General features: G+C 41.3%; 3 protein-coding genes across 6 annotated transcripts; all 3 read left to right on the top strand.

Moving 5' to 3' along the window:
* The first annotated feature begins 441 nt into the window (after positions 1 to 441).
* On the top strand, positions 442 to 9,677 carry fam133b (family with sequence similarity 133 member B). 4 transcript variants are annotated; one of them, XM_076754703.1, is made up of 11 exons: positions 442 to 588; positions 1,408 to 1,505; positions 2,778 to 2,856; positions 3,036 to 3,155; positions 3,247 to 3,279; positions 3,504 to 3,575; positions 5,618 to 5,716; positions 5,877 to 5,918; positions 6,013 to 6,105; positions 7,479 to 7,529; positions 7,874 to 9,677. In XM_076754703.1, exons 1-11 carry the CDS (start codon positions 565 to 567, stop codon positions 7,967 to 7,969), a joined length of 807 nt encoding a protein of 268 aa, XP_076610818.1. In that variant the 5' UTR covers positions 442 to 564; the 3' UTR covers positions 7,970 to 9,677. The 4 variants fall into 4 exon arrangements, with proteins under 4 accessions (XP_076610818.1, XP_076610820.1, XP_076610819.1 ...); XM_076754705.1 differs by having other exon boundaries at positions 6,013 to 6,102; XM_076754704.1 differs by having other exon boundaries at positions 5,880 to 5,918.
* A 640-nt stretch (positions 9,678 to 10,317) lies between these two features.
* Positions 10,318 to 13,345, top strand: LOC143335345 (progranulin-like). Its single transcript, XM_076754702.1, has 6 exons — positions 10,318 to 10,489; positions 10,786 to 10,935; positions 11,061 to 11,360; positions 11,563 to 11,736; positions 12,513 to 12,656; positions 12,946 to 13,345. Exons 2-6 carry the CDS (start codon positions 10,786 to 10,788, stop codon positions 13,072 to 13,074), a joined length of 897 nt encoding a protein of 298 aa, XP_076610817.1. The 5' UTR covers positions 10,318 to 10,489; the 3' UTR covers positions 13,075 to 13,345.
* A 164-nt stretch (positions 13,346 to 13,509) lies between these two features.
* LOC143334885 (uncharacterized) lies at positions 13,510 to 18,888 on the top strand. The gene is made up of 7 exons (XM_076753839.1): positions 13,510 to 13,769; positions 15,195 to 15,293; positions 15,489 to 15,641; positions 15,828 to 15,953; positions 16,165 to 16,197; positions 16,755 to 16,907; positions 17,032 to 18,888. Exons 1-7 carry the CDS (start codon positions 13,580 to 13,582, stop codon positions 17,739 to 17,741), a joined length of 1,464 nt encoding a protein of 487 aa, XP_076609954.1. The 5' UTR covers positions 13,510 to 13,579; the 3' UTR covers positions 17,742 to 18,888.
* The last annotated feature ends 3,753 nt before the right edge of the window (positions 18,889 to 22,641 follow it).

Raw genomic sequence — 22,641 nt, forward strand, 5'->3', positions numbered from 1 at the left:
TGGAGGAACATGTAAAGTGAACAGGCTGGAGCCATAGCATAAGGGGTGTGCATTAAATATTAACAGTATTATTAGTTTGACATGCAACCATTGAACAAGCGGATATTTTGATAGCATTACATCAGACATAGAAGTCAGATCATGGGACTGAGTGTGAGTCAACAAAAACAAAGCACAGGTAGAAGGAAAGGTGGTTGAGAGAAGAGACTGATATTTTACAAAGAAGTTCAGGAGATGGATGCTGTCTGTTTTTGTTTATTATCTGAGGAGACCAAATCTGTTCGAGAGGATGTACTAGTTTTGTGCTCTTGGTTATTATTATTTTTATTATTTATCTTTTTACTGTGTGAATCCCTAGTCTTAGTGGCTTAAATTTTCAGTCTCTGTCCACACTTCCTACCAGCTGGTGGCGGTAGTGCGCCATTACGTTGTTTGCGATCTGCCGAAAAAGACATCAAGAAGAAGAGTCAGCAAACGCAGTCTGATGTGGCTAGGTCAATGTTAGCTAGGTAACACTGATGGTTGTTCTTTCTCTCGGATATTTTCCCCCATTGCTAACTCGATATGGGCAAGAGAGACAATCGAGTGGTGAGTTATGTTACATAATTCGTGCAAAGCTGCGAGACCGTCACACGGTTTCAGTTGGTAGGCTAGCTATGCTAAACACAGGCAGAGCTTAGCGCAACAACTAGCATTGGCTAGCTAATATATACCTCTGCTAGGTATTCTGCTGCAAGGCCTAGACAGTGGTCACTTAAGTTCAGCAAATCATATTGAAAATACAACAGAACGTTTTCAATGTCAACATTTTCCGGGCTTTGGTGGCTTCGTGTGGTAGGTAATTGCAAAAGACGAGTCTCAGGCTCCACCAGTGCTGGTGGAGCTGCGCGAGCTGCAATTTAACTTAAGCACCTAACATTTTGGACAATGTTGTGACGTGGTGATGTTGCGCAGTGTTAGTCGTTGCTTTTTCAGTCAATAAACAGCCTTGGAATACAAGCAGGGACCTATTCAACCAGTTGCATTAGTGGCTAGCTAAATGGCTAAACGTTAGTGCAGTGATTCCCTGTATATTTATTCTGTCAACATGGCGAAAGTGATGCCTGCTGACAGATTGGGAGGAATTGCCGTGTGGTACATTTCTTTGACTGTATAGAAGGTACACCTAAGTAAAACTGTTGCACTACTCGAACATAAAGACTCCTTATGAAATCAAGTCGTCAGCACAATGAAAATGGCTCTATTATATTTTTATGGTTATTGTCAGGGTGTGTGTGGTGCTGTAGAGCTGTACTGCAGAACACGGTTTAACGACACAGCTGAGTAATAATGTGTGCAATAACCTGACATCTGTATTTCAATAACCAGCATCGGAAATGTGTTAAATGCTTTCCTCTGGTGTTCCAGGCGTACATTAACCCCATTGCTGCTGCACGAGCCAGGGGACCGGCCCAGAACTCTGGACCAACCATACAGGATTATTTAAGCAGACCTCGACCAACATGGTGAGTGAAGGGGACCCTGAAGAGACAAATGTCTATCTCACAGCTACATTCTCCAGTTATTCCCGAGTGTTGTGTTGTTTGATACCACACATAGATGTAGCCCTTTAAGAAGCTGGTGCTTGAGGGGGATGTGAAGTTTTCTAGTTCATGGTTCCCCCTACAGACAGCCAGAGCCGGCTCTTATCCTATGAGCTAAGAGAGGTAACTGTTAAAGTGACAGTTGGGCTTTGCATTTTGGTGTGTGGGCTTTGCAATATTTCAGGTTTGCTTGTTGCAGTTAAATAAGTTATTAGTAATGTTTGCAAGTCTAGTATCAAGACTGCACTGAGGAGTAAGTGTGTCATTTGTTGTCTCACAAATGGTACACTGGCAAAAGAGGCAGTTACCTCTGCACTGTTGTCAGCTGCAGCTTGGAGCCTTGCATTGTAAACGTCTGTTTTCATGCAACGTTATTAGGTAGACTGGGGACTGCATCTGTGTCTGGTTTGTGTACTTGGACAGAAATTCTTTTAGATTGATTGACATGAATTCAGGTTTTCTGATCTCAGTGTGATTTAACAGTATTTGTCCTCATTAGTTCAGTGTTGAAGACTTGTTGCATCCTTGATGTCATGTAACTGCAGCAGAAAAATTAGACCACCCTCTCCCTTTTTTGATCTGAGTCAGTATAGCTGCATACTCCAGGACAGAGTATTCTCACAACAGTGCTGCCAAAGATGGCGAGCAGAGAGGGAGATGCTCTACAATTCATAGCTGTGTGTGAACTAGGGGTCTTGTAAAATCTCATATCTGATAGAATTCTGTCTTAAATGAAATGAATTTTAGTCTTAGCCACAAGGGGGCACATTTAATTAATTATGAGTTGCATTCCACTGCCAGTATGAAAGTTCCCTTTTGCTATATGCAAAGAGCAATTGTGTTTTCAGCGCACTATGAAAAACGTAAAAGGAACATTAATTCATGTATGCTACCATAATGTCAGCCAAGGGGCTTCATTGAATTATAGTTTAATGCGAATGATTTGGAAAACAGGAAACATGATTCATCAAACAAATGCTGGGAAAGAATTTGGTCACGCAGTGTCTGTTTACTGTGAGTTCTTGTTGAGTGGAGGATCAGTTTAAATATTGCATTGGAGGAATTTTAAAAAGCAGCAGCCAGTGAAGTGGTGAGATGAAGAGCTGCAGGTGACGGACACTTTCTTCAGTTTGGATTGATGTGATCCTCCCAAATGTCTGCTGTGTAGTACATGATTTATTGTCTCTTCATCAGGGAAGAGTTAAAGGAGCAGCTGGAGAAGAAGAAGAAGGGCTCTCGAGCCCTGGCTGACTTTGAGGACAAAATGAATGATGTAAGTTTGTATTTTGAAGAGGTTTGACCTTTTATTGTCCCCATCAGTGTTTTCCTTTATTTTCAGGCCCTGCTATTAGTGTCAAAAGCAAAGTGTCAAGATTTGGCCGCCTTTTAACTGAAAGTACATACATATAGCAGTAGATGAATACCCTTTTGAGACATTTCCTCTTTTTTCAGAAATGGAGGAGAGAGCTGGCAAAAAACAGAGAGAAGTTGTTGGGTGGTAGTGACAAAGACAAAGAGAAAGACAAAAAGACAACAGACAAGGAAAAAGAGGAGAAGAAAGAGAAAAAAGAGGTACGTTCTCTCCAGTTTATCAGGCGTGTGGATGATCTCACTCTTAAATCTCCTCCATCCTCACTCAGTTTGGCATTTCATTTGTGTTTAGAAGAAGAAGAGAGAGAAGAAGAAATCCAACAGGGTGAGGAGAGACTTCCAGTATTTGGATGGCCAGCTGTGCCACACACACACACACACACACACACACACACACACACACACACACACACACACACACACAAGAAAACACAATACTTGTCCTCTGAGATGATCTCTTATTTACTCCTCCTACAATAGTGTTCCAATTCCCAAACAAGTGAATAAGCTCAGTCTAATGAACCCTGCTTTCATTGTGTTTTGGTCAAGCATTCTCCATCTTCCTCCTCCTCATCGAGTTCTGATTCCTCCAGCAGCTCCTCCTCAGAATCTGAAGACGAGGTAAGTCGTCACAGACTTCAATACAATACGTTTCAGCATTGTTAAATGAATACTGTGACAAACCTGCATATTTTAGAGTGAGCTCTAGTTGCCAGTTCTGTTTTTAATAAACCAAATCAGGGCTCGAGACTGCGACCAAAATGGTCGCATATGCGACCTTTTTTTCAGAGTTTGCGAGTAAGAATTTCATCTGGTCGCGTTCGTGCGAGCGCATCAGTTTTATGGCTCCGTGTTAGACATTGTGGTTGAAAGTCGGCCTTTTTTTCACTGGTTTAGTCAGCCGCCTCCACCTGCACTCTCTCCTGTTGAGACAGCGCCGTCGCGTAAACGCGCTGTGCACAGAACTTCAAGACACCAAGACTAGCGTTTCGCTATTCTCAAAAATGAAGCGGTCTATTGCTGATTTTTTCCAAAAACTAAATAAGGAGAGAGAGGAGGAGACTGGTGGTTAGGTAGAGCCAACAAAAGGTGCCGAATCAGACGGTGGGCCTACTGTTGATGAGGAGGACAGGGAGAGACCGGCCGAACAGCAGGTGAAAAAAAAAAAAAAAAAAAAAAAGTACTGCTTTCAACCACAATGGCTGACAGTACCCGTGGTTGCGGTACGAAGGGGGAACTATGTTGTGTGTCTGGTGTCGACAGTGTGGCCCGTCTGTTGCAGGCAACACTAAATTTGTTACGGGGTCGACACAATTTAAGCTGGAAACTGTGAAGTTACACAACCACAGCATAAAAGACAAAACCTGTCGGGACCAATACATCACCCCAAACACTGAGCCCCTCCCGACTTTTTTTCAGCGGATGGATGAGAGTAATCGCTCAACAGAAGAGAACGAAATGGTCATTAAGTTTAACACTGCCTATAACATAGCGAAAGAGGAACTCCCGTTCACACAATTCAAATCCCAGATCGCACTGATGGAAAAAAACGGGCTGAGTGTGAACCCAACCTATGCCAATGACAAGGCATGTGCCCAGTTCATAGGAAAATCATGTGCTGGTGCGACCAACTGAGAAAGTTGGTCGCACCAGTGCTACCAGTGGAAAAGTTAGTGTAGAGCCCTGCAAATCACAGATCCTGTTGTACGAATTGTGACTGTACACCGGCAGTAACGTCAGCTACTTTCTGAACTCTTTCCAGGGGTCTGTCTGACCCTGATGTCTGTAACTCGGATTCAATGGGACGCTTGAAACACTTTCTCTAAATCGCCTCAGTGTTTTTGTGTGTGAGAGAGTCAACATCACAAGGAATAGTAGTAAACAGAGGAAAAAACAAAGCAACTCCTCTTTCTCCTTCCACAATACTACACATTCAGTCTATATCCCCCAATAAGAAAGGGGAAAACATTGTAGTTTATGCAGCTCATTTGGTGGTTTTTATATCTGGTTTCAGGAGGTGCTGCAGCCTCCCCTGCAAAAGTAATTGAAAGGCTTTGTGCCTTTTTCCTTTAAAATATAAGATCAAATTGTTTTGTTATTACCAGCATTTATCAGTAATGTAGTAAAGATGGGGGAAAATGAATGCGCTGCATTGCATGTTGATTTAATCAGTGCTCCTGAATTTTGTGTTCGTGCGCTTGAAGTTTTCATTTTCACACCGGTGCTGCAGTTAGTCTGGAGCCCTGATACTATATATTGCTAACCTGTAAAGACAAAATAGAAAATGAATGTCCTTAGATCCAAAATCTGCTGTAATTTCTAAGCATGGTCCCTGAAAGAGACAAACACCCAAAGCTGCTCTGCCTGATGACTCACAACACTGACACTGACCGATTATAACTGTTGCCTGCCGTGTGATGATCTGTCATAGGTCAGTGTTAACAGTTCTGGAGTACTGTAGGTTCCTGTGCACTGAGGTGTTTTTAACTGTGTGGAGTGAATTGGTTGAGCTTACTAACCGGTGGGAAATAAATAGGACTTAATGCAGCTCAAACTGATCGATTTTAAAGCAGTCCCACAGATCTGCTCAGCTACTCCAGACAGTAGTTTCAGCAAAATGCAGCACTACACTGTTTGATTGCATCCCATATGTGTGTGTTTAGGATGAAAAGAAGAGCGTGAAGAAAAAACGGAAGAGAAAGAAGTCATCAGCCAGGAGAGCATCAGACAGCTCAGAGGAAGAATCTGATGCTGAAAGCAAGGTTTTTCTTCCTTTTAGGTCTTTTCTTTGTTTTACAGCACAGTTGGCTGCCTTTGAATGGGTTGTGGTGTTGAAAGTGTGCAGTCAAACACTTGTCCCACGATGACTTCGAGTGGATATTTAAACTGGCATTATTTAATCTAAATGTTTTTCTTTCCAAGAAGAAAAAGAAAAGAATCAAGGAAGAATGGGACAAAGATAAGGTGACCTCCTCTTATTCACTAACTCAGTCAACTAGCTTGACCCTTGTTTTCGCTATTTGAATCATAACTGTGATGCAACTCTTGTGTCTGTCAGGATGACAAGAGCCGTAAAAGAAAAAGGAAGGCCGAGCGATCTTACAAAGACTCATCTTCAGAGTCCTCTGTGGACTCTGAGGGAGAGGAGGTAGTAAGTATTATTCTTCTATGGTTGTAGATGGCTCATGAACTGCCAGTAGGACAGTGTTAGGATGGACACATTTAAATTAACACATTTCTTTCACCACTTTTTGTTGTTAAGTGACAACATTTTATTTACTGACAAGGTTGCTAGTAGCCCCTCTTGCTTTGTATAAAGCAAAATAAAGCTCAGGAATACAAACTAGTAATGCTGTGTGCCTTTCATGCAGAACGGAAAGGGCATGCATGGCAGATCTCTGTAGACACAAATTTGTGATGTGCTTCGTTGCACATGAATGAGTCAACGTATCATAAGGACTCAGTTGGCACTTGTGTCTTGGTTCTACAATGAAGACAACATGAAAAGAATGAATAAATAAAAACACGTTGAAAACCATGTCCATCGCTGTTATAACTCTTTGAAAAGAGACGACTCCAGTGACAAAGGAATATTTATCACAGCTGGACGCATTCATATGAGACAGTGGTCACAGGTTAATCTCTGGTTGTCACTGGTTCAACAGACTCCTCTGCAGTGTAGATCTGAACCTAAACACACTTATATTACACTTAGTCATCCATAAGCTTTCTGTCTGTCACTCTTCAGTATACAGTATCACTTAATTGAGTTTCTGTCTCTAATTTAAAAACTCCTTATTTACCAAAGTGTGCCAGTGTTTGACCTCCATAAGCCTAAATCAGGAGGAGGGTGGTGCTGCTCTAAATGTCGAGTGAGGCAGACTGCTGCTGCACCTCAGTGAACGAGAGAGAGCATGTGACTACAGTGGGCCAAGATGGTCGAATTATCAGTCAGGAAAGCTTCACAGATCACCACCGTCTAAACATGTAGCCCTCACCAAAATGGCCAGAGGTTTGCATGCGTTTTATCTGCCATCCTCTCGTGTTAGCCGAGCACTGAACATGCACAGTGCTCTGTTAATGCTGTGACAGGGAAGGGGTGTCCAGCAGTGAGGCCTGGGGTCAGTCAGTTGTCATCGCTTAGGCCTGTCTGTTACGTCAGTTTTAATGCTGTTTTTCATGAGTGATATGAAGGGATTTCGGCAGCTTCTGTTAACATCAACGTGGTCGAGTCATTGTCTCATATTGCAAAAAGAGATTAGGAGTTTGTCATATGTTTGTGACCAACATTAATGCCAAAGTGCACCCACGCCAGGAGGAGCAAAATTCAGCATAGAAGAAAACAAGTTGGCTCAGAAACATACGATCTTATGACCTCGTTTAATTCTGTTGTAAACCTAACTGCTGCTACAGTGTCACATAATTGTGAAACAAGTCTGTTACATGAAAAGGGATTTTTAGAATTGCGTATAGCTCATGACTTCCCTCTTCTCATGGTCTCATTTCAACTTTCCCCCCCCGTAGGCCGAAGCCAGGAAGAAAAAGAGAAGCAGCGAAGAAAAGGAGAAAATCACAGTGAGACGTTAACTTAATGTCCTCTTTTGAGTTACACTACACCAATCAGATTTTTAGCTGATGGCTACGAAAAAGACTAATATCAGGAATGTAACAATTTCTCAGTGGGTGAGATTTGATTGCAGACAGTCGTGCATGTCATACATTTTAATAATACAGATACTGAAGTGCAGAGATGTTGCATTGTGCAGCGATATGTCTTTAAGTGTGTGCCTGAAGTTTACTGGTATAAAATCCTTACCTGTATAGCAACACTCCCTACTGAATACATACTATTCATAATCAAGCTATAGAATTATGGCTTAATTAAAAAGTGCCAAACATCTATTGTTTTATGTTCACAGGACAAATCCAAGAAGAAGAGGAAAAAGAAGCACAAGAAACACGGCAGGAAAAAGAAAAAGAAGGCAGCATCGCAGTCAGACTCGGAGCTTGACTAACGACCGTAGCTGTACGGTTCCCTCGTCCTCCTGACAGTTCACTAGTAGTGTTATTTTTGCCTTTGACTTCTAAAAAGTTCTCCTCTCCAGCTCCAGTCATCACGCTCGAGCAAGAGACCGACAGACTTGTAATGCTGGGATTCTTTGAGTCCCTGAGCCCCTCCCATCCCTCTCAGTGGCAACTACTGGTACATATCCTCCGTTGATTTTTATTGCCATGCTTTTTTTTTTTTTTTTTGTGGATATTTTTTTTTTTGATTTATCCTCAACAACAGGACTGAAGTGAGTTCCACATACCCACCCCCCCACCCCCCCCATCTTGGAGATTGTAGTGTAACCAGCACTTTCAGTGGCATGCAGAAGTTTGAGCATCCCTGCCAGGCCCAGTTTGTTACTGTGAATAGCTAAGAGAGGAAAAGATGAACACATTTCCAAAGGGCATGACGTTCTTTAATCTTTGAAGCAAGATTACTTTTTTACTTCCATCTTTTAGTTTAGTTTCAAAATGACAAAAAAGCAAACCGAAGCAAACGAGTTTGGGCACCCTACAGGGTCAGTACTTTGTAACACCCCCTTGGCGAGTATCACAGCCTGTCAGTGCTTTTTGTAGTCAGCCTCTTTCACTTCTGGTCTGGGGGATTTTCTTCCTTACCAAAGGGCTTCTAGATCGGTGAGATTTTTGGGTCGTCTTGCATGTACTGCTTTCCTGAGGTCTGTCTACAGATCAGACCACGGGACTTGTTTCCAAAATGCATCAGGCTTGTTTCCATGTTCCTTTGCAAACACCCGAAGCTGAATTTTGTGAGGATGCAGGAAAGGTTTTCTTCTGATCACTGCTCCATGAAGGTCATATTTGTGCAGTTTTCTCGGTCTTCCAAACCTTAACTTGACCTCCACCATTCCTCTTGACAGCTATTTATTACATTACAATACAAACTGAAGAAACAACTGAGTGAAAACACTTTGCTTCTTACAGCCTCTCCTGCTTTGTGGGCATAATTTATTTGAACTTGAGAGTGTTAGACCGCTGCTTAGAGGAGCCCACGGCTGCTGATTGCTGGGAGGAGGTTTTAGGAGTCAGAGTATGTATAAAGCTTTGACGTTTGCAACACTTGGCCTTTCCGAATGATGACTGTGAACAAGCCGTAGCACTATCTAGCTAATTTAGGTCTGAGACTTTGGTAAAAAAAAAAAAAAAAAAAGTTATCTGAGAGCTCAAATCTCTTGGGGTGCCCAAACTTTTGCATAGTGCTCCTTTCCGTTTCTTCTACTCAAATTATACAAAACAAAAATAATGCATTCACAATGTTGAAGAAGATGATTCATCCTTCACTTGATGACTTTTGGAGATCAGTTCATCTGCTACTCTCTCGAATATTCACAGGGGGTCCCAAACTTTTGCGTGCGCACTGTTCCTTCACCTTCAGTATGCTGACCTGTCGGAGTTCCTCTCTCCGCTTGAAACCTGACATCTTGCATTTCTAGTTGCTAGATGAGGCTGTTCTGCTAGTGCCTGTGTCATGCATGTAGACCTGATGTCTCGCCAGCCTCATATTGAAGTTGGATTTACAATAAGAAATGTGAGCTACACAGTCAACATTTATACAAGGGATAATTGTTCTGAATTGTTACACTACAGTGTAATTGTATAAACAATGGGAATTCATTAATAAAGTATTGTTTTAGCCTTTATTGCTGTTACTTACAACCTCTATTGTGGGACTTTTTTGTGTCTCTTTTTTTTTTCTTCTTGCTTTGGCTTTTATTGCCATTGTTCATAAGAAACCTCACTGTCTTACTTCCTTACAGCTTACATTGAGGTCAGCAGTGCTGCAACAAACAGGATATCAACCAGAAGGTAACCAGCCTACCTGTTTGATATGTGTTTCCCTTCTGCACTGTATGTGCAGCAGTGTACCTGAAATATCACAAAGTAAAGGTGCTCATTAAGCAGAGTGACCCCTATGAGATTACTATATTTTATCATTTCTTAAGCATTGATATGCCAGCTATGTTTTGTATGTAAAATATTGCATCTGCAGAGTAACTAAATGCAGTGGAGTAAAAAAGTACAGTGCTCAAGTACATATAACGTGTAAAATGTACTTAAGTGCAATTACATTCTACTGCTGTGTTTACTGAACTGTAAAACAGTTTCTTAAAAGCATACTTCACTTTGAACTAGGTTTTTACAGGCGGATCATGTGATGAAAACAATATAATAGTGCCTAAGGTTAGTATGAGCTCGTCTCGCGATCAGTCGTTGAGAGGTGAGGGTGTGTGTTTGCAGCCTGAAGCAATGATTACCCCAACCCTCCTTTTATCCAAGTATGGTCAGCTAATGTGAAGTAGTTCCACTGAGCTGCCGTCGCAGGGTCCAGGGGTGTGATGCTCAGGTCCAGATCCAGATTCTGCCCAGAGGGAGTGTCTAACCTGCCATATAAAGAGCGCCTGTCTGTAGTCTCACTATAGAGGAAGTGTGAGACGCTTTACAGTAAGCTGTGGAATCACTTGCACAAGGTTAGTAAAAAAGAAAAATCAAAAATCCACTGAATCTTGGGCCTGTCTTTGCCGAACTGTCAGTGAGTGCTTTGTACCTACTCATTTCTGTGTATTATTACTGCTCAGTAAGGTTGTTTTGAGGAAAAGGAAGATTTTCGTCAAGGCCAGTATAGAAACTGAAAGTCATACGTAGGTGAAGAAAGAGAGTGAAAGTTTCGCATTGAATTCACAAAATCAGATATTTATTTTATTTCCCCCTTGCTGCACGCGCTGTATCCCATCCATCGGCACTCCATGTGAATCCTCTCGTGCAGATGTTGAGGACAGCTCTGTGCGTGTTCGCGGCGCTGCTGGCGGCGCCCTTCGCGTCCTGCTCCAATACATGTCCTGACGGGAATGTCTGCTCGGATTTGGACACCTGCTGCATGACTCGGCATGGCTACAGCTGCTGTCCATACCCAAATGTAAACAACGTTTGTCAATGCATAAAGCATGATCATTTATTAAGATTTAACATTTTGGTGTGAAGGACTGCTGGGAATATTCCTCCCGTAATCTGTGCGCGTGTCGCGTCTCCGTGCGCCTTCAGGCCGTCTGCTGCTCTGACTTGGCCCACTGCTGTCCTTCCGGGTTTCGTTGTAACCTGGTCACCCAGATGTGTGAGAAAGAGCACCAGCCGTGGCTGAGCATACCCATGGTGAGGAAGGCTGTGGAGGAACCAAGCCCTCCAGTCCGACCTGTATCAAGCCTCCAGGAGCCTGAAAACAACCACGTCTCGGATCAACACAGGAGCTCAGTAGTCTATTGTGACGGCTACACCGTCTGTCCCGACGGCACCACCTGCTGCAGACACCCAAAAGGCGCCTGGTTCTGCTGCCCTTACTCTCCCGTGAGTTGATCTCCATAATTTTGTGGAAGAAGACAAGATGAAATCCCTTATATCTACTGCTGGAATGAACTCAAAGTTTTTTTGCAACCAAACTTCTCTTTTATTATTATTATTATTATGTGATCACAGTTTAGTGTCTTAATCTGAAGGAGTATTGGTCCTAATCTGGATTGACTGTTGGTGTAAAATGTGTGTGTTGTAGGGCAGGTGTTGTCTGGATGGCTTCCACTGTTGCCCTTACGGCTTCGACTGTGACTACACTTACACGCACTGTGTGAGGCAGGGCCTGAGATATCCTTTCTCCCCCAAACAAGCTCTGTCTTCAGTCCCTGCCACTCTCATCTCTGCTCCACAGGACAAGAGCAGCCTGCAAGAGGTAAATGTTTCTTTCTATATGTGGTGTATATGTTTTCTCAATTGGCTTCTGATTATAAGTGATGGAATACATGAAGATACTTTTTTTTTGACACTTTTGGCTGTTTCACATGAGTTTTCTGCATTCCTTGGTTTCTGTTCTTGCTTTTTTTTCCGCTGGTCTGAAGTAAGCTCACTTGGAAAAAAGGTGAAGTCACGTCCTTCTGTACACCAATCAGGATTTAGCATCATCTGAATCACAATGTGATGACAGGTATTGGCTTGTTTATACTGGCAAGGCATTGTTAATCAAACCCGACATACAAAGTCCTAAAAAAGCAGATTAGCTGCATTTTTTAGTGTTCAAATCCTGATAAATAAAACTCCCAGTAATACAATACCCCAGGATATTTTTTTTCCCTAGATTTAAAAGTGCTGCAATAATTACTAATGGATCAAATGACTACATACAACATGCATATGAAAGGTTTTACTTAATAACAAATCTTCTGAGAATTGCATATCACCTAAATCACATTATTCTGCTCCACTGAGCTCTACAAAGCAACACAGTTTGCAAATAACTGGCAGATTTTACTTTGATCGTTGCGTAATTTTCTTTTAATATTTGATGTTGTTGAGAAATACTTAATAAACCAGGTTTTTAGGGAATTCAAAAATCTGTCATTAAAAATCACAAAGGACTAGCTAGCTAAAATATAAATGAATACATCTTTATGATTAAATATTTAGATAATAGCCAGTGTATAATGCTCAGTTTGTGCTTACCTTTGGCAGAGGCCAATGGCAGCTCTAACAGAAGCCAGCAGCAACAACCACGAGGCTGGAGTGATTCGCTGTGATTCCAAGTTTTTCTGCGCACAAGGGACAAGTTGCTGCAAAGGATCCGGTGGCCAATGGAGCTGCTGTCCCTACCAGCTGGTATGGATTGTGCATCAAATATTAAAGCCATCATGAAATAATGCCGCATTGCCCTGAAGGAAAATGATTTGATAAAAGTGCTTAGGCAAACAGGAATATAGAGGGTTTAATGTACAGAGCTATAAAATGACCCACATCATATACATTGCAGACTGATTCAGCTGACATAGACTTCAATGTCCTTGCTCTTGCCATAAAAACAAGAAATGAATGTGCTTATCGTCTTTACTGCAGTAATTTACCTGTCAGTACTGTATTTTTTCTAACACCAAGCCTCATTCCTATTCAGGGTCAGTGTTGTGCGGACGGTCAGCACTGCTGTGATTATGGATATAATTGCAACCCCACCTCCTTGTCATGCGGGAAGAGGCTCTCTCAGATTCCCTCAGGACCACTGGAACGTGCCAAAACAGACTGAGGACATGTTCTTAAGCTTGTGCACTGTGAGAGCTTCTTTATTATTTTGCTACATATTCAGATAACAATGCATCACAACCTTAATAGAGAAAATTAGCACAAATAGTGGGATAGGGTATTAACTTTCATTTTAGCAAACAGCTAAGCAAGATTTCATACAACAGTTTATATCCATTGTGGTAGTGCAGTAAGTATGTTGACAGTGTTTTTTAAACAGTTTTTTAACACTTACAAACATTGGAACATTTTTAAATAAACAATATAAAAATGTGAGTGAACTGTTTCTTCATGCTGCCTGAACTGAAGGTGTCACCTGGTGATGGATCACCTGTCTTCCCCAGAATATATTACACACATTATTATAACTACAATAAGTTAAAACTGTGATTTTCAACAAAGGGCTTTTACTTTGAAAGGGTTAAACGGAAATTTCATTTTCACTTCGGCTCACTTCCCGTGTACGTCGTTCCTGGTGGAGGTAGAGCGTGTTTACAAAAGGTGGAAAGATGGGTCAAATCGAAGACCTGAAAATATTTGTCACCGAGCGGCTTCACACCGCTGCTTCAGAAATATTAGGCGCTATCGAAAAAACTATGACGGACTACGAGGAGCAGACCTGCCGTTTGAAGGAAGAAAACGACCGCCATCGTTCTCTGCTGGACATGATCCTCAAAGCCAAGTTACCACAAAAAGAAGGTTGGTCCATCCGAACTACATGCGCTCTAGGCGGCGGGTGTCGTCCTCTGACCCCCCCGAGTCTACAAACTAGTTTCACCGCTTTTCATATCTGACCGTTCATGTTGAAACGATTGAAAAACGAGCTGGCACTCACTTAGGGTCTGTTTAGCTAGCTAGCTTCAAACATTGGTGCAGAGTGTTGTCAAGTTAAAATAGTTGTTTCGTAACATTAACGTTATATATTTCCTGACCATGAAGAAACTAGGAAATGTCTCACGTTCTTATTTTTCTGGGTTTTGGTTTGATGTTAGTTGAAATGCTGAACGAGGCAACGTTCAAGAAGAAGAAAACCCCTAAAACTCGTAGTTAGTTAGCTAGCTAGCTGTAATGTTATGCTCATTACAGAGGTAGCATGTTTTAAGTGTACAACTAGTGTGTATATGTCAATTCTCAAAACAGTAGATAAAATATGAGAGAGCTAACGTTTCGAACTAAACACAGGTGCTATCTGTTGCTGTTGATTTGACCGAGTGCGTTCATGTGTTTGACATCTTACCTTGTTGTGCATGTTACGCATTGAACTCTGGCTCCAACGTTAATTGAGTTACTGAAACAGCTACTAAGATCGTAAAATACACATGACACACATATTTGGACAATGTTACGGTTGTTATTCATAATGCGAGTCCGAACATGGTTTGCTAGCTGTGGACATCAACACAGCCAGCACCACTAGTTTAGCTGCTTCAAAGTGACGCATGCCAGCAGCACAATAATTGTTTGTCAGCAGTGATATTAGTGTATGATGCAGAAATGGGAGCAGCACCAAGAGTTACTTGCTTTTTCTTTTTCTTTATCTTTTTCTTTTTTCTTTTTTTTTTTTTTTTTGGCAGTTTTGCATTTATATAGGATTATGCACAATTTATATATTAAACATAATACACCAATAAACCAGAGTGACAACACATCATTGGAAACTGAAGCATTACAATGCATGTCGTGACCGGTGCCTCAGCAGTAGCATAGTCATTCTGTGCACCTACCAAGTTGGTACTTGTCAATGACAGAAAATACAGGCTCGAATCATGTCACTCCTGACAGATTTGATGATGACACATGTGTCGAGTAAAACATCTCTCAGCGGGTCTTTTTCACTGACAACATTTTCACATGTGGTTGCAGGAAAAGCACAGTTGTAAATAATAAATTAATGATAGCTGAATTCCATTTAGCTGCTTCAGTTTCAGGGTCACTGTCACGCTGTCAAGGTTTACCTGGACCCTAGAACAGAGTTAATTGTTGTGAGTAAACACCTCAGAAAACAGTTTTTAATATAACAGAACAACTTACAAGCTTTTTGTTGTTGTTGTTGTTACTTATCTCAATATGTTTACATCCCTGTCCCAAACCCCAAACTGTTTTGTTCTTCTCTTTTCTCTGCAGCAGGCCATGCCAACCAAAGAAGCCCTGCTGCCACCAGCCCATGTTCATCAGATTCAAGTCCGCCCCGCAAGGCCAGAAAAGGCCCCGGCCATTCCAGTGGTAGGACTTAAGTCTAACAATAAATCCTCCTCTGACGTAAAATCAATTCTTGATGAAGTCTTGTGAGGAAAATATTGGAAAATTAACAGTAAGCACCATTAGCCACACCAGTGTGACGCACCTAGTCAGTCACTGCAAACACATTTCTAATTAATACCATACTGTCACTAAACTAGGTCCTCATTTATTTTCCAGATTTGCAGTGTGTCTTCACATCACGCACCGACTTTCTAAAGTTTGCAGCCAAAGGCAACTGTCCCTACTGTCTGAAGACAACTGAAGCCACTGAGACGCACCTAATGAGGAAGCATTATCTATTTGCTGTACATTTTACTGAGGGTGGCAAAGGTAAGTTTTATTAAAACTGAAATCAAAATCTGATACTTTGTTATCTTAGCCAAGACATTTTCAAGTGTGTTGGCTGCTTTTCATACCCTGGGAGTGTGCTAAGACATGCTAAAACAATGTTCTTATAAGCACCCAGCTATTAAAGGTGTTTTCTAGTGGTCAATAGGCTTTCTTTTCTCTTTCCAGAAAAATTTGTTGTACCGTGTATGTGCAAAGACCGGATCCAGCGCAGAAGTCACTGGCACTGCCCATATTGCAGGAAGATCATTTATCGGAAATGTAACTTTGAGCGGCACATATCTAAACAACATTGTAAGTACAATTTCTTGGCATTCTCGACTTTGCTGTTATTTTACCATTCCTGTACTTTGTTGTTTCAGTTCTGCTTTAGATGTGTGCTAGTGCCACTGCAAATAATAATGGTTAATGGTTGTTATTCTAGTACTAAAAACCATTTTATTATTTTATTAGTAAAGTAATTATTGATGTGATCGGATATTGCTGTGTCTTTTTGACTTTACAGGCTATGCAATACTGCAGCAAAGCCAAGATGCAGGTTAGTACACCGTCTGTCTGATGCCCCTCAGTTGCTTGCAAATGATGAATTATTACCCTTGTCAGTTTCAGAATAATGCTCTGAACACTGCAGTGCAATTAATTGGAAATTATTGTTGCATAAGTCCAAAAAACAAATACAGCACTTGCATAACTCTCCATTCATCATCTCAAGAAAGAAGCTTGGCTATTCGTGTTTTTACTCTCTGAGGAATTCTGGTATAATCACATAATAAGTGTTTTCTTCCCTTTTTCTGTTTGCTTTCGGTTACTGGAGGCATATTTTGAGCTGTCCTTTGCGACAGTATACCATGTCTGCCTCAAACTGCTGTGAAGTGTTTTGAGGCAAAACATATTGTTTTGAAGATAAAATCAGCGTCAGCATTATTTTGATCATTTATGTATTTTTGAGTGAAAATCTGTTAAAACAATGTGATGGGTGGTATAGCCACAGATGTGCATTGACTGAGGCCTTCAGATAAATATTTTGACTGTAAAGAAAGAGACATTTGTCATTGTATCGGGGAATAAAATGCACTGCTCTGTCCTTCGCCTTAGAGGTCAATCAGCCCTCTGGCTCTGCCTTTGAGGAGGAGGCTCCCCTGAGTCCTGAACCCTGGTGTCAGCAGGAGCTCAGCAGTCTGGACCAGAAGGACGAAAAGACCTCGCTGCTGCTTCAAATTAAAGAGGAACAGGAAATGTCGAGACTAGGTCTGGTGGGAGAGAATGGCATGCAGAATTCACTTTCGCTGCATGTTAAAACTTGTTGTTAAAACTTGATGCAAACAACTGAACACATTTTTTTGTTGTGTTTTTTTTTTTTCTTTATCCACAGTGAGTCATCCTGAGCTGCAGAACTCAGAGCAACTGCAGATTAAAGGTGAGCAAATACAAAACAGTCAAATGGGAGAACAAAGTCTGGAGACCGATCACACCCAATACTCTGCCTTCAACATCGTCTGTGTGGGCAGTTATATTCAAGATCCCACTAAAATCAACAGTGAGGAAAGCAGCAAGGGACATCCTCTTTGTAATTCATCAGCTCAGCCTCTGGAACCTCAGCCTGATAGTGGAGTTGGTGAGATATGGCAGCAAGCAGGGGAACATCAGCACAACACTGACGACAAGATTGAGGAGTGGAAGACAAACCATACACCTTCAGGTTTGAAGGCACCCAGTTCAAAGAGGAGAAAGCTTGTGAAAAGATCTTTACCGCCCTTGAGTTTAAATATAAAGAAATCAACACAGTTATCTGTCAGTCAGAACGCCACAGGCCCTCATTCTTGTAAAGCCTGTGGAAAGACTTTTCATTACATATACACACTGAAGACACACGCACAAGCACACGCAGTGGATAAAACTCGAATGTGTGGAATTTGTGGAAAACGTTTAGAGTCCAAAGAGAGTTTTGTCCAGCACTTTCAAAGCCACACAAAGAGAAACAAATGTGGTATATGTGGCAAACAGTTTTCTAATAATTCCCGTCTCAAACAGCATAGGAGATTTCACGGACCAAAGGGTCTTAATGTCATGTCTTCAGTTTGAAAACTACATATGGGCAAAATCCTGCAGATGTCATGAATGCGTCAAAAACTGCCTTGATTGCCGGATTCTGATCCTCTGCAGTAACATCTACTTAGTGGGAGATACTAGTCCAGTGGTGTATTTATGGAAGGATTCACTCAGTCCTCATGCTGAGCAGTGTGTTGATGCTCATTGTATATCATTGCAAATGTGTGTGTTCATGTGTTTTGCTTTTCTTCCCTGTATGTATTCATAAATCATCAGTTTGGAAGTGAGAGGCTTTTAGGCAGATACAATCACAACAACACTAAACAGGTTTTACTTTTAAGTGATGTACATTGCAGTACAGTAAACATCAGCTTGAAATCTGGTTTAAGTTCACTGTCGGAATAATTTATTTTTTCGTTACTGTACTAAGAGCTCTTGGGCTCAGTAGTGAAAAGCAACTAAGTACATTTACTTAAGTACTATATTTTAGTACAATTTAGAGGTACTTGTACTTACTTGAGTATTTCCATTTTATGTTATGCTTCTCCTCCATTACATTTCAGAGAGAAACATTGTACTTTCCACTCCACTGCATTTGACAGCTGTAGTTACTTTTGAGGTGAAGATTTGTCACAATGAATAAGGTATCAACTTTTAAAGTACAACACACTGTGAAAGACTGAACCAGTGTCTTCCAACCTTTTTGGTTTCTGACATGTTACAAAAAGCAGCATAGTCGTGGTTACAGCACATTTCGGATGTCTATGAGTTCAATAGATGGCTCCACCCGTCATTTTTCCTGCTTACACATTGATGCTTCAGTGTAAATAATGTAATGATGTCTTACATGAGGGGTTAAACCACTACTTTAATTTTGTTATTAATAACTTTGGTACTTTTCCTTAAGTAGGATTTTTTATGCAGGATTTCTACTTGTGATAGAGTATTTTTACATTGTTGTATTGGTACTTCTCCTTAAACAAAGGATGTGAATACTTCTTCCACCACTGCTTGAGCTTGTGTGACAATGATTTTTTTTTTTATCATTATGACATTGTCAAAAGCAGAAAATGTATGTCTGTCAGACAGGAATGTGCCACTTTTGAATTGCAATATTTCATATAAGTAGTACAATGAATATATATTGGAAGCGCTACAAATACCAAAAAAAAAAGAACAATCAATGTGGATATATGAGTCATTTCTATGTGACATTTGCACTGTGGGTTGCGGGAAATAGAATTATGATGAAGTAACAGTAAAATACTGCAGGTGTAGTGTTTAAATGTCCATGTAAATGTTCGGAATTTATGGTTTTCCCTTCAGCCTGTTGTTGCTGAAGAGACTGTGTTTCCAGAGCTGTCAACGGCGTGTACTGCGGTTATGTATGTGTTGTGTGCAGTTTGTTGACTGCTGTGTTTCGGTCCCGACGTTCCTGTTTTGTCATTCACGTCCCATGATGTGGTGACTTTGTCCGCGGCAGGAAGGAAGAGGGGGGAAGCGGCAGCGTTTGACTCCGCTCTGGAGAGTCTGTCCTCAGTCAGTCCCCTCCGCCCCCCCGGTTAATTTATAGTAACTCCCGGGCGAGTTACTCCCTCCTTTCGGTGTTACACGGGGAATATGGCTGTGTTGAAGATACAAGACCAGGTAACGTTATCTATCTATAATGTTAGCTATGCTAACATGTAACGTTAAGTTAACGCGTTAGTGTCTTTTTTTCTGTAAAACTTGAATGTTTTCATGCAACGTTAGTCCGCACCGTGTCACATCGATGGTTCATTTAAGTGAGAGCTTAACTTTATTGACATTAAACAGTTTATAGTGATTTGAAGCAGTCTGGTGATTGAAAATTTAAAAATAAAGGTCTAATGGCGAAGTTAATGTCGCGTACTGTTGCTGTCGTTCTTACCGTTAAGTCAACTGATACGTGAACACATGCTAACTAGCTAGCTAGCGGTAACCAGTCAACAGAAAACCATTTAACATGGGAATCCTACCAACATGAAGTCACCTGTTTCCTTTGGTTAACTTAGCACGGTTAAAACGCACAGTTTCGTGTCAAATTGATCAATAGTTGCACGGCCATTTACTAGTTTTCTTGGGTGTTTTTGACTCGCTGTTGTTGCTTTTTATGGTGGTGATGGACTGGTGAACACAGCTGGATAGCTACGAGGTTAACAGGGTGGCTAATTCCTTTGCTCGTGTTAGTTAGCAGCTTGAAGTCACGGAGGACTAATATTAACGTTATGTCACCTTATTGTAAGCTTATTAACATAAAGTTAGTGAGACGTGTCATCTCGAGTTGGATTGCATGTTTCCGAATTAGCCAACTGACTGCAAGCCGATATTGTGCCTGGGGAGTTTGTTTTGTCAGCTGTCTAGTTCAGCTCCCTACACATTTTCTGCGGGGTAGCTGCGACCGGTCACCTGTTGCTGGAGATAACAAAGAGCTGTCAGACCAAATAGCAGGTGGTGCTGGTTCAAGTCCCCAGCTGTGGCCACGAATTAGACACTTTCCACAAGCTTAAAGCAGTTGTCAGTGAACACTGCTGCGAACCAATGACAGCGGTGCATGGGGCATTGTAGTGAGGATTTAAACACTTTCAGTCGCACAAGTTGTTTTGTTTTGATCTATTATGTCAAGCGTAGTCAGTCACATTGACATGGATATGTGTGCTGCATCACATTTTGAAGAAAAATTGCTAAATATTTGAGTCCAATCACCAGATAGTTTTGTTGTTTGTGTTTGACAGATAGAGAGAATAGAATAGAATAGAAGAATTACCCAAGAAAACAATTCATTCAGCCAATTAGCAACAGAAAAACTGACATTATTGTGATTACTAACAATTTGTGTCACTAAGTAAAACTGTCAAATATTTCTTGGATACAGCTTTCTAAATACGATATGTTGCTTTTTCTACTCCATCTCATGTCATTGCAGTTTAAAGTTGTGATAGGCATTGGGCATTATTTATTAATTTTTGCTAAATTATTCATTAGTAATATCCATAATAATAATAGTTATAATGAGTAAATGAAAACAATTGTTAGTTGTACCCATTGAAGTAATTGTGGCAGACAAGTGCTGGTCTATGCTTGATTTTGTGGTGGCTCTCAAGGATCGTAGTAAAATGTAATTTTGTAAGTGTCAAGTTCAGTAAAAATTTGAACTTGAGTCAAAGTGGGTCAGTGGTTGAGCTGCTCTGTGGCCTGTCCTGGTCTGACCAGTCTTCCGAGCAGTCAGCAGGAATGCAACGAACGGAAGTGTGTGTGTGTGATTAGGTCCCCCCTCTATTCTCTATTGTTCTCTGTAGTGCTGGCTGACAGATAACTGGACAAATGGACAAAAATAGTTGCACTCAGAGGACATGACTGGAGAGTGAGTGTCAGTTTTGGCAAGGGCTTCTGTTTATCCTCTAGAGGGCATCCTGTAGCTTAGGAGCATGCAGAGTGTCCTAACCCGGCTATGGTCCTGTCAGAGGGCCGAGATGGTAGAGGCGTTTTAAGAGTTAACAAACTCAATGAAAACAGAAGGTCAACCATAAAAAAGAGCATATTATAGTTTTGTTTGTGTTTGTTTTTAGATGTATCCACATTGCATAGTTCAGACAAAGAGCCTCTAAACACCATGCAACATCTTTGTGCACAAGTGAAATGTGCACAGTATACATCAGTTGTTCTACAGTATACAGAACAATTGCTTTAGGTCCCCATTTTTGAGTGTCTGGCTTATCATCATGTCTATGGCTCTGCTAGTAGACACAGTCAATGTGCAAGGGCAGTGTAAGGATATACACACTGTATATGTTATTCCAATATGACTAAAAACAAATGAGAAGTATCACCTTCCACATGTCCGGACAGCAAAGCTTTATCACATTATCCTTTCTTGATCTTTAAAACCTTTGCAATCTTTAAATGTTAGCATCTTAAAAGCTGCTGCTGTCTGTGTGAGTATATGTCCCATCACATGCATACACACACACGCCCACACATGTTTCTGCACTGGGATTACATTACACACAGTGTAGCCTGTGGCAGGGTCAGAGCAGAGGTCAGTGCAAGCTGCATGCTTTCACCTACACATGCGCCCTATCTCATTGAGTCTCACATGAAGTAAAGCTCATATTGGCATTTTATTTGTGGATATTTGTGCCTGCATGCTCTTGTTGTGATGAGATCGGGTTCATAAATGCAGCAGGTGTTCGAGCTCCACCTGCCTCATAAAAGCACGTCCAGAACATCACAAAATATATTGTTGCCCATGTTGAGGAATGCTCATCTTAGTCTGCTTGGTTTGGGTTTTCCTGCTTAGTGCACATGTTTGACTATGCTTCAGAATCCTGATGACATCTTTAAACGCACATGAATCCTCACTGTTCACAGAAAGATTTAATTCTGTTTGGGAAATGGCAACAAATGTGCTCTGTAAACATCTTTGGGCTACGCTCCTGAGAGTATCCCCACTGCAAGCAAGTGGGATAGACAACACATTGGTTGTTTGTTTGCACGCTTTGCTTCCCAAACATCATTCTTTATTTCTGTTTTAGAAGCAAATCTGTAACGCCAACTGTAGGAGCAGAAAGATTGTTAGGCTGTGTTTCGTTTTTGAGTTTATAAATGGTAAGTCCATTAGACTCAAAATTTAGGCCTGCAGAAAAGCTCCATCCAATTGAATCTTTCCCTCTCATTCGTCCTCCCTCGCTTCATCCCTCCCTCTGAGTTAATGGGGTTGTGTGGCTTGGCAAGATCGCTCTTTTTAGGATCTGTGTTGAATATGAAGTTAGACTGAGACACACACACACACACAGAGACATGCACGCACAGACTGGTCTTGTTAGCTACCCTCACATTCTCTGGCAAAGCCAGTTTGTTCCAGTTTTATAATGAGGGGACGGGGACTTTTGAAGCTATGCCACCGATACACTAA

This window comes from Chaetodon auriga, chromosome 17 (assembly GCF_051107435.1).
Source record: "Chaetodon auriga isolate fChaAug3 chromosome 17, fChaAug3.hap1, whole genome shotgun sequence".
Lineage (NCBI taxonomy): Eukaryota > Metazoa > Chordata > Actinopteri > Chaetodontiformes > Chaetodontidae > Chaetodon > Chaetodon auriga.

Coding starts and splice junctions, on each gene's coding strand:
- fam133b (XM_076754703.1), top strand. CDS start 565: ATGGGCAAGAGAGACAATCGAGTG. Junction 2,857..3,035: donor TTGAGGACAAAATGAATGAT/GTAAGTTTGTAT, acceptor CTCTTTTTTCAG/AAATGGAGGAGAGAGCTGGC. Junction 3,156..3,246: donor AGAAGAAAGAGAAAAAAGAG/GTACGTTCTCTC, acceptor ATTTGTGTTTAG/AAGAAGAAGAGAGAGAAGAA.
- LOC143335345 (XM_076754702.1), top strand. CDS start 10,786: ATGTTGAGGACAGCTCTGTGCGTGTTCGCGGCGCTGCTGGCGGCGCCC. Junction 10,936..11,060: donor GCTGCTGTCCATACCCAAAT/GTAAACAACGTT, acceptor GTGCGCCTTCAG/GCCGTCTGCTGCTCTGACTT. Junction 11,361..11,562: donor TCTGCTGCCCTTACTCTCCC/GTGAGTTGATCT, acceptor TGTGTGTTGTAG/GGCAGGTGTTGTCTGGATGG.
- LOC143334885 (XM_076753839.1), top strand. CDS start 13,580: ATGGGTCAAATCGAAGACCTGAAAATATTTGTCACCGAGCGGCTTCAC. Junction 15,294..15,488: donor AGGCCCCGGCCATTCCAGTG/GTAGGACTTAAG, acceptor TTTATTTTCCAG/ATTTGCAGTGTGTCTTCACA. Junction 16,908..17,031: donor ACAGGAAATGTCGAGACTAG/GTCTGGTGGGAG, acceptor CTTTATCCACAG/TGAGTCATCCTGAGCTGCAG.